The sequence below is a fragment of the Nematolebias whitei genome, chromosome 6 (genome assembly GCF_014905685.2).
Source record: "Nematolebias whitei isolate Nwh7 chromosome 6, NemWhi1, whole genome shotgun sequence".
NCBI lineage: Eukaryota > Metazoa > Chordata > Actinopteri > Cyprinodontiformes > Rivulidae > Nematolebias > Nematolebias whitei.
This window is the reverse complement of record NC_056503.1, coordinates 32,023,892-32,033,955: the sequence shown is the minus strand read 5'-3', so window position 1 is coordinate 32,033,955 and position 10,064 is coordinate 32,023,892. Positions and strand designations below refer to the sequence as shown.

The 10,064-nt window shown below is 37.9% G+C and overlaps 2 protein-coding genes across 3 annotated transcripts; one reads left to right on the top strand and one right to left on the bottom strand.

Moving 5' to 3' along the window:
• Positions 1-159: 159 nt before the first annotated feature.
• c6h19orf54 (chromosome 6 C19orf54 homolog) lies at positions 160-4,310 on the bottom strand. The gene is made up of 6 exons (XM_037678202.1): positions 3,838-4,310; positions 2,409-2,477; positions 2,107-2,231; positions 1,490-1,619; positions 1,294-1,364; positions 160-580 (listed from the first exon to the last, which is right to left on the bottom strand). Exons 1-6 carry the CDS (start codon positions 4,023-4,025, stop codon positions 255-257), a joined length of 909 nt encoding a protein of 302 aa, XP_037534130.1. The 5' UTR covers positions 4,026-4,310; the 3' UTR covers positions 160-254.
• Positions 4,311-6,720: 2,410 nt separating this feature from the next.
• Positions 6,721-9,691, top strand: snrpa (small nuclear ribonucleoprotein polypeptide A). 2 transcript variants are annotated; one of them, XM_037678200.1, is made up of 7 exons: positions 6,721-6,765; positions 7,094-7,190; positions 7,278-7,450; positions 7,534-7,692; positions 8,065-8,226; positions 8,328-8,416; positions 9,223-9,691. In XM_037678200.1, exons 2-7 carry the CDS (start codon positions 7,118-7,120, stop codon positions 9,380-9,382), a joined length of 816 nt encoding a protein of 271 aa, XP_037534128.1. In that variant the 5' UTR covers positions 6,721-6,765; positions 7,094-7,117; the 3' UTR covers positions 9,383-9,691. The 2 variants fall into 2 exon arrangements, with proteins under 2 accessions (XP_037534128.1, XP_037534129.1); XM_037678201.1 differs by having other exon boundaries at positions 6,729-6,770.
• The last annotated feature ends 373 nt before the right edge of the window (positions 9,692-10,064 follow it).

Below are 10,064 nucleotides of genomic sequence, written 5' to 3'. Positions count from 1 at the left end.
TATATATATATATATATATATATATATATATATATATATATATATAAAATCACTGAAATTTCTCCTGGATTTACTCAGAAAAATCAGAGAATTTTGTTTTCATGAAAAGCTATGAGCCCCGACTGAGGAGGAAATGACAAAGATCTACAAACACAGTACTTTACTGTAGTGTAAACATTTTAGATTTATTTACTTTGATACATGCACCATGTTGCCCGCGGTGTTGTCAGATGAAATAGGGCTGATCCGATTAGTCACTGGTTCTGAGTTTTCATGTGGAGTAAAACCGCCTGTCCAGCCAGCCCGGCTCCCAGTCCTCCTTCAGGGACCACGTACTGGGTCCCGTCATTGGCTCTCTGAGGGTCCATCGTCTCCAGCTGCTGGTTGCTCTGAGCGATGCTGTCCAGACTCCACAGCTGGTAGCGCAGACTTTTACCTTGCTTGGCCAGGATGTAAACCTCTCTGCTGCCCGCGGGACAAGGGAGGCGGCTGGCTGTGGTGAGGTGGAGCCACGGCAGCGTGGGATCGGACGGAGCGTGCTCTGTGCTCACACTCCCCTGGTCCAACCCGAGGAGTACTCCTGCAATCAACACGTGGAAGCTGTTTTATGTTGGAGTTTGAGGAGCGCTGAGATTTGTTATGGATAATAGGTGCATGTAAAATGTATAAAAACTTACAACAAATCATCAGCCGGACAGTTAAAACACTTTAAGTTTTCATCTTATATTAATTTATAATCATTAAGGTTTACAAATGTAGTTGGCTCAGTTATATGGGATAGTAATTTATTTCCCAGAATCTAAAAATGAGCAACGTTTTTATTTTTTTATTCACTCCATTTAAAACAGATAATCTCATTGAGACACAAGGACATATTTTCAAGGGAGACCTGTTTTAACAGTTTGATAAACTCTAATAAAAGCAATAACGATTAAAGATCCCATTTTAACCGCAGTTTCTTTAAAAGGCTTTCGATATGAGGCTTAACAGAGAAAACTGCATCAATTAAAGTGACAAGATTGATAAAAGGCCACAAACTCTTTAGGATCACCATCTATGGATGACATAAGAACTGCTTGCACAAACTATAGATTATACATTTTCTATTTGATTTGTGGACATTTCAGATGGTACGTTTATTTATTTACACTGTAAAAAAAAAACAAGTGAACAACAAACTCCCATCAAGCCTGTAGTGTATCTGTTTATGCATCTTAAAACGTTCTTTAACTTGTTGGCTGTGCTGATCAGCTGAAACTGTTCCCTAAACTCTGATCAGCTGTTCAGTCTTACCTGAAGCTACTGCCCAATGTGCTTTACGACCTCGACGCAGACACGGCTCGTGGTTGCTGTCCTCATCATATCTGTGCAAATCGTCAAGAACCTTCAACAAAGTCATCAAGCAAAAGACAAACGCGGTACAGCCTTTTTTAAAGTTAAGTTAGTTTTAAAGTTCAAGTTAGTCAACTCAAGTTTTGCTGCAGGATACGGGATGAGAACAGGTTGACCCCCCCACAGGTGTTCGATGATGGTAGCACCATTTCTACCACTCAGCCCTCCTGACAGCAGTTCAGCCTTACAGCCACAAACCTCTTCTGCCAACAAGGCCATGTTTTGTGCTGTAAAATAAAAAAAAAGGTTCCTTAATAAACTAAATCTGTTAATTTAAGATGAGAAAAACTGCACTTTAGGTGCACGTGGAATAAAAAGCGAATCATCAAAGTAAAATCCTGGATTAAATATACAAACTGTTCATGAATTTTCAAACGTTTCCTGGAATCAGATATCATATGTTCATTACTGTGCTAACAGAAAAACTGTTTTGATCCAACATGCATCGACACTAAGATTCATTTTGTGCAGAAACTTTCAGCCGACAAGTACCGGAGAAGAAAACGTTTTGCGTACTACAAAAATGTAAGACGTTACTGTTCACAACTGAACTTTATCGGATCGGTGTACGAATCACTTGAAGGTTGAAACATCAGGTTGATAAAATCAAAAGTTTGGGAAGACATTAATCTGAGCTATGCAACATTTTTATTTCTTTAGTTTTGTGCTTACCATTATGAACTTTTAATTTAAAACGCACCAGGCTTGTGTTACCTGAAAACATTTCTCCCTGAGCTGTGTATCCCTGCCTGACCGCTGTCTGAAACACACACTCCATGTCAACAGTCGGAGGAGGCTTCTGGAGGTGAGCGGCCATCCACAACGCCACCAAACCACACCTGAAACGCAAACACACAACTCAGAACTGTTTTATGGTTTAACAGCCTCAAGAAGACAATAACCTTTGTGTATTCAGCAACAGTTAAAAACGACACGTATGAGCGCTCTCATTTAAAATAAAGATTAAGGTCCTGCTCAGCAAGTAATAAAGTCAACACCTTAGTTTGTGGACTTACTGGGGACCATCTTGGATTCGAGAAGGCACATATGTGTTCGCCAGTATCCACTGCAGGTCCTTCCTGAAACTGAGAAACAAATAAAGAACACTCTGCGTCACATAAAGACACATTTTTCCATGAAAACAGTTTTATTTTTAACAAGTATTTATAAAACGTGTACGTTTTGGGCTATGCTGCTCAATAGCCACCTCCACAAACAATATTTAAATTAAAATAATATAATAATGTTTGTTTTAATAGGCCTGAAACATTAGAGGTGAAAACACATGACGTTAATACTTGTATTTTTTTTAGGCTTCCGTGGGTGTTAATTCTAGATTTAATTATAAAGTCTATTTTATTTTTTTGTACCTTAACAGATGAGCACAATATAAGACTTTTTTTCTAAAAAATTTTCCAAAAAAAAATTGCCGAATCATTTTTATTCACAATATGCTGGTGAGGATTCTCAGTCATCCAGATCACAAACTTAAAAAAAGGGTTTAAAAATAAAAACAAATGGATTTTTATTCTAAAGATGAAGTCGTTTTGCTTCCCACCCAGGTAGGCTTTATCAAAAATGAACTTTGACTTGACAAAAATTCATTTTGCCTCCCAACTCAAGTCCAGTAGTTTTAGTTTTTTTAATTGTTTTTTTTAATCCATTATTCACAACTATTTTATTACCTGTTATTAGTGTTAAACCAGGTGAGCATGTCACCTTTATGCAAAATCAAGAAACGTCTTTGAAATGTACATTTTGTCTAGATAATAGCTAAAATTTAAAATGATTGATTGAATTATCATAAGAAACAGAAAACTAACAAGAAATGGTTGTTTTTGCTGTTTGTATTTGACAGACTATCTTAACCCACTCGTCACAAGAGCTGTAGACAGAGCTGAAAACTGAATTATTCTGTATCTCTGAAACAGTGTCAGCATTATGTTACGACCCAGGCCCTATTCCTTGGGTTCCTGTTTGTACGTTTCAGGTTCCACAGGCGATTAGGAGCTAAAGCTGACGTCTCCAGTGGAGTTCATTTAAACAGTACCTCTTTCAAAGAGAGGAGCATCCTCATTTTTCTTTTCAGATGATAATTTTGGATTACTGTAGTTAAAAATAAAACATTTTTAAACATATTCCTGCATGCTTCCCCTTGTTTTTGTTATGGTTATATTGTTTGAGCCATGCCATAAGAGTTATAAAAATATTCAAACTGCACTGTGCATTTGTATCCGATATATGAAGTAAACAATGTAGCACCTGATACAAACTTCAAAACTTGGCTGCAAGTTCTGTACAGTATGAGAAATGACCAGCTTTACTGTACAGGTGCAGGAGATAAACACAGGTTCAGATCAACTTATTTTGTAACAAGAACACAATCATTATGAACAGGTATTCAGGTTATTGTTATTTTTTAGATGTTGAAAGAGCAAATCTCACCTGTTCTCCCTCTGTCTGAGCAGTAGGCAGGCCTCAGTGTGATCCCCCTCCACAGCTCTCCTGTTGCTGGATATAGTCTGATACAGTTTCTTCTGTGGTGCAGAGACAGGTGGAGGACAAGGAGCAGGAGGAGGTGGAGGACAAGGAGAAGGTGGAGGGGGATGTGACAGGGGACACTCCACTGGCATCTTCCCTGAGCTCCTTCACCCTGACACAAAGTTGTTATAACATTTGATACATCTTACTTACACACTCTCTTCTACTGTTAATGTGACTTGGTTCGCTGTTCTGCTGCCTCTAAAACGTTACAAAAAACTAAAAAAATAAATTAACTTAATCTGTCCCTCCACTCAGAATGTCAACGAAATAGAAACCGAGAAGCATAATGTCCTGCATATAGTAGTAACTAGCAAGTCACAAATACTACCTTAGCTGAAGGGCTAACACCGGTGTTATGCCCATATTTGGCAATTATCTTCTTCTTCTTTTTTTTTTTTTTATGGCGGTTGGCAAGCAACGTTTAGATGTGCATTACCGCCATCTACTGGAATGGAGTGTGGATCGGGATGCTAAATAAATACTGCACAGGTTTTTAACAATAAATAAATAAATAATAATAATAATAATTATTATTAACTAAATAAAATAAAAAAGGAAAAAAATACTATATTCTCTCGATTATTTCAGTCTTCTTAAGGTCAATTATCTTCTTCTTTCCAAACATTACATCCGTCAGGCCAACCACCGCCCTCTAAAGCATTTTATGGCGACTGAAAATTGCCACTTTATAAACCAAATTTATAATCTTTACAGTTGTTATATTTGGTAAGACGGGTTTTGCATTTAAAATAGATAACAATAAGCGTAGTAAGAGCAACTATTAGGAATAATTATAGAGGTACAAAACTCGAAAGTTACACCGGAAATTACTTTGGTACGGAGACTGGGAGGGGACATGAGGATTTTTTTTTCGTTTTGCGTTCCCAGTTCCCACCACAGTTATCATATAAACATGTGTTTACGTGTTTATATATGATATCTATGGTTCTCAAAAGCTTTTGCATTCCCTCGCAATACTGTACTGTAGAGTACGTGTACAGTATTGCGAGTATACGTACTACACTGTAACGTATAAAACTTCACGATAAAACATGAACACAATCTGTTTCCTGAAATAAACAATTAAACTCTACATTTGACTAAAACAAACATTACACTGATGATTTATAGTTTTATTTAAATAAATGTGTGAGTAATTTGCTGACAACGACAACATAATTGTTCTCATCATTTTTTATTTGTTTTGATAAATGTGAACTGATAAGAACAACTCTTAGTTTAGTTTTTAATAAAAAAAACTATTTATTGTTATTACTTATTGTTAAGTGGTGCACTCCTATTGTCTTCTGAGGCTATCTGAAAGAGTTTTTTATTTTTTAATAAATCTTTATTCAAGCAAATGACAAGTATACCACAAACAAATGAATGGAGTATACAGAAGAAGGCTGTCTGAAGGAGTTATGTGGATCATGAAGCCAATTTTTTTTATATAAGAAAACTTTATTTATCAAAACAAGTACAAACAAGTATGGCAATTCACAATAGTGTAAATCTATAGATGGCATAGCAGAGATGAAGCCAATCAGTTGAACTCACTTCAATGATGGACTTCAGGATAACACAACACCCACTGGGGCAATGTTTTTGGCAGAAGACATCACCCTCTGACCAAATTATTTTATTCTGTTTTACCTTTTTATTTCACATAATATCCTAATTTTAGAATAATTGTATCAACATTAAATGAACAGCAAGTTTAAAAAGAAAATGACAAGAGGAAAAATATTCAAGAAAATGACAAACTGCAACAAATGTTACATTTACATAAAAACTGATCTCACAGGTCAGACAATCCAGAACAGGTTCACTGTCTCACAGAACTCCTTAACATCAGGACCTAATCACACTAACGACCTTCATGTTTTTAAATCACTGAACAGTTCCGCCCCATCCTATCTCACTGATCTTCTGCAGCCATATGTCCCACCGCGCTCTCTGAGGTCAGCAGACCAGATGTTTCTCTCTGTCCCAGAAACCTGTCGTAAGCTCAGAGGTGACAGGGCTTTCTCTGTCGCAGGTCCACGACTGTGGAATGAGTTACCACTGAGTGTCCGGCAGGCTCCCACACTCTCAGTCTTTAAGTCTCGCTTGAAGACCCACTTCTATTCGCTTGCCTTTAACACGGTGTGATTTGTTTTGGTCCGGGCTGTTCTCTACTCTGTTGGACATTTTAGTTAGCTTCTGCTGCTATTTGTATCTGTATTTTCTATTTTATGTTTTCCTGTCCGCTGTGCATGTTTGTTTTCTTTTGTACAGCACTTTGGTTGGCCTTGTTGCTGTTTTAAGTGCTATATAAATAAATTGGTATGGTATGGTATGGTATGTAAATGCATCCATATTTCTCCTCTCTGTCTTTTCCCAAACAGCTGCGTCTTACTGCCAGGTCACTGGTCCCAAAATCTTATTTATTTATTCTAGCTGTCATTTCCAGTAAATACCAATATACCCACTGTCCCTCTTCTGGTCATGTCCAAATCTCAGTCTTGGCCTCTCTAACTTGACCTCATTCACCTGTGCTGTACCACAGATCATTTTATCCGTTTTTGTCACTCCCAAGGAGAACCTCAACATCTTCAGCTCTGTCACTTCCCTTACTGCTGTTGACAATAAACTGCATAAAGGAAAACTACAATTTAGACTGCTGAGTGTCACTTGGCGTGTTTGGATGAGTGTTGGATTCCCTCCTTTCGATCCACTAGGGGGCTCTACAGTTTATTTACGTTGATTTTGAGTGACTTTGCGGAAAACCGGAAGTGGCTTTGCGGATAACCGGAAGTAACTTCAATGTCTTTTCATTCATCATTTCGAGTTGAGTACGTTGTCCACACAAAGCTCATTGTTATCAGCGTTTTGTGCGTTTAATTGTTTGCTGTACGATGTTTTAAGGCTTGAATTTATATTTTAGAAATTTAGAGAAGTTTCAGAATCAGATAGCGACTTTAAATCTGTGTTTTGGGAGGGAATTCTTTTGCGCCGAGTCGCGTTAGTTCAGAGCTAACAAGCTAATCATGTCGCGCTTCTCTCACGTTGCTAATGCTAAACGATAATTGGCTGCCTAATTATGCGGTTTCAAGCCGTTTTATAAGATGAATTTTAATTTCTAGATGCCTCTGTGTTCTTTTTTTTTCTCCCCCAGAACCACTCACGGTTAGGTTAAAGGATGACTACTCCAGAAGTAAGGCCTAATCACACGATATACATCAACAACTTGAATGAGAAAATCAAGAAAGATGGTGAGTTTCTCTCCTGGCCTTTCTGTGTATTACTCACACGGTTATTTTATTTTTTTGAGAATTCACACTTCTTTTTTCTAACCCCAGAGCTGAAAAAGTCACTTTACGCCATCTTCTCTCAGTTTGGACAAATTTTGGACATCTTGGTGGCACGAAACTTAAAGATGAGAGGTCAAGCTTTTGTTATTTTCAAAGAGATCAACAGTGCCTCCAATGCGTTAAGATCGATGCAGGGCTTTCCTTTTTATGATAAACCCATGGTAGGTTGGTCAACAACAGGCATCATTTGGAATGCTTTACTACTTGAAGTTCTTGCGTGCTGAAAATGTTTGTTTTCATGCAGCGAATCCAGTACGCTAAAATTGACTCAGACATTATTGCAAAGATGAAGGGGACCTATGTGGAGCGTGACCGTAAAAAGGAGAAGAAGAAGCCCAAACCCGAATCAACTGGAACTAAGAAAGGTGCAGGCATGGTTGCTGGGGTTCCTGCTTCTATGGCAGTAAGTAAAGCTGGACATTTTATATACACTATGCTCAAATGGAGATGAATATTGAGCAGGAATTCAGAGAACATGTCCATGTGTATATATGTGTAGAGTGAGTACCAATCTACAGATAATTTTTTTTTCTGCAATTACTGTGTAAAGATCGAATTTTATTAAAGCTGTCGTTTACTTTTAAACAAAGCCTTGACTGATAATTTGTTAATTAAGGAAGAAACAAGTGATAAAAACAATCTTCTGACTCATCCTATTTGGCTTGTTTTTCACTTGCATAACAGGATATATATAAAAAAAAAAAACAAGGGCAATAATGTGCTCGTTCATTTAGATAACATGAATAGAAGCTTAGAGTTGTATTTTATTTATTAGGGGATGCCTCCCATGAGCCAGGCTCCTCGCATGATGCATATTCCTGGACAGCCACCTTACATGCCCCCTCCAGGTATGATGCCACCTCCTGGAATGGCTCCTGGCCAGATGCCCCCAGGTGGCCTTCCTGGACAGATGATGCCAGGACAAATGCCTCAGCAGGTAACCGGTGCTTGGGGTTCTTAACAGTTCATATTTCCTTATTTTAAAGTCACTTTTATTGTACAAGTTGTTTGAGTCTGACCTTTCCTTTCTTCACACAGGTTTCAGAAAATCCTCCCAATCACATCCTCTTCCTCACCAACCTGCCAGAGGAAACGAACGAACTCATGCTGTCCATGCTCTTCAACCAGTGAGTATTACCCAATTTTCTGCCAAAAAAGAGTTCAGTGAAGTAGACCATTTTACTTCCAGTAGACTGTACTCTTTGTTTACACAATTCAGTGTTGTCAATGTGTTATGATGATGATATGAGAAATTTAAATTTGAGGATATAATGGGTATATCTCACTGAGCTGCAACTGTTGGGAGACTCAAAATTGCAAGAACACAGGCAATGCAGCTGTGTCGCCATGTTTGAATCTTAATTATACTTTTGAAATAAGCAGATTTGGAGCAGTTTTTAAGATTTTTTTTTTTTTCATTAGCATGGACCTTTAAGATTTTGAGCTATAGCCTCATGTTTTCTGTCGCAACTCTGCAGCTATTTTAAGAGAGTGCGTTGCACAAATCATGCAAAGAAGTTGAAAACCTCTGATTGCTTCAAGGCCTTTTTGAGACTTTCTTGAGAATGCCTGTTGCAAACAAACCTTTAAGTCGTGTCCCAGTGAGAATCAGGCTTAATTCTCTATTAAACTAAGCAGAACATATGAACTGAGAAACTGCATGGACCCTGTTATGATGAATGCAGTTAGAGTTAATGTTGTGAAACCCGATTTTTAACATGAAAAATCTACAACAAAATGATAATTAAAAATACAAAATCACATGTATAAGGAGGTTTAAAAGAACAAATAGAATTTGAGTCGATTTTGATGGAACTTGATGGAACTAGCGTGGTTCTTTGAGAATCCCTCCTGCTTCTCCAAACTGAGAACGTTCCCTTGCAAGTGTGGCGTTGCCTTTTTAAAGTCCGAACCTAACTTGTTCTATGTTTAGGTTCCCTGGATTCAAAGAGGTGCGTCTGGTCCCTGGTCGTCACGACATCGCCTTTGTGGAGTTTGAAAATGAGGTGCAGGCTGGAGCTGCACGAGAAGCTCTGCAAGGCTTCAAGATCACGCAGTCAAATGCCATGAAGATCTCTTTTGCCAAAAAATAACCCATTTTCACACAGGTCTTGTTTTGTGTTCGTACAGATCTTTCTCTTTTTTTAATTTTTATATTGACAAAGCAAATCATTTTTAGAAATGTTCTTGTCTGACTGTGAATATTTCCCGCACAAGGACAACATGTAAGTATGCATTTCTGGTTTTGTCTAGTTGCTGTTTAATGTCCTCAAAGCAAAACACTTTGTGGACTGTAACTGAGAAATTTGAAGTTCTGGATCTTACTGGTAAAAGTTTCAGACAAATCTTTTTATTTTATTTTTTATTTCATTATTTAGAACAAATTGTCATAAAGCATTGCACCCAGAGTCTGGGCTTCCAGACACTGTACCTGGAGCTTTTCTTTCTTTCATATTTTTTTCATTAGAATAAAACTTGAACATTCATAAAACACTACTGTTCAGCGTGTGAATCTTTCAGTGTAACTTTCTTTATGACCATTGTGTGGCGCTATAAACCTACTCTTCCCTGCCTTTGTTATCCAGCTCTTCTTCCTTTGCCAGTTCACAGCTGGTGTTTTCAAAGGTCTCTGTGCAAAAGTCGAGGTACACCCTGGACAGATGGCAAGTCAGGAGCACAGACAACCAATCACACTCACACATGATCATCTAGGGACAGTTTGGCATTACCATTTAACCTAACATGCATGTTTTTCTGTGAGTGGGAGGAAACCGC

What these genes read in the sequence shown, in the direction of transcription:
- c6h19orf54 (XM_037678202.1), bottom strand. Translation starts at nt 4,025, where the DNA reads ATGCCAGTGGAGTGTCCCCTGTCACATCCCCCTCCACCTTCTCCTTGT. An exon ending in TCAGGGAGAAATGTTTTCAG is followed by an intron (nt 1,620 to 2,106) that starts GTAACACAAGCC and finishes TTTATTTTACAG; the next exon opens with CACAAAACATGGCCTTGTTG. An exon ending in GGTCAACCTGTTCTCATCCC is followed by an intron (nt 1,365 to 1,489) that starts GTATCCTGCAGC and finishes CGATTTGCACAG; the next exon opens with ATATGATGAGGACAGCAACC.
- snrpa (XM_037678200.1), top strand. Translation starts at nt 7,118, where the DNA reads ATGACTACTCCAGAAGTAAGGCCTAATCACACGATATACATCAACAAC. An exon ending in TGAGAAAATCAAGAAAGATG is followed by an intron (nt 7,191 to 7,277) that starts GTGAGTTTCTCT and finishes TTCTAACCCCAG; the next exon opens with AGCTGAAAAAGTCACTTTAC. An exon ending in GGGTTCCTGCTTCTATGGCA is followed by an intron (nt 7,693 to 8,064) that starts GTAAGTAAAGCT and finishes TTTATTTATTAG; the next exon opens with GGGATGCCTCCCATGAGCCA.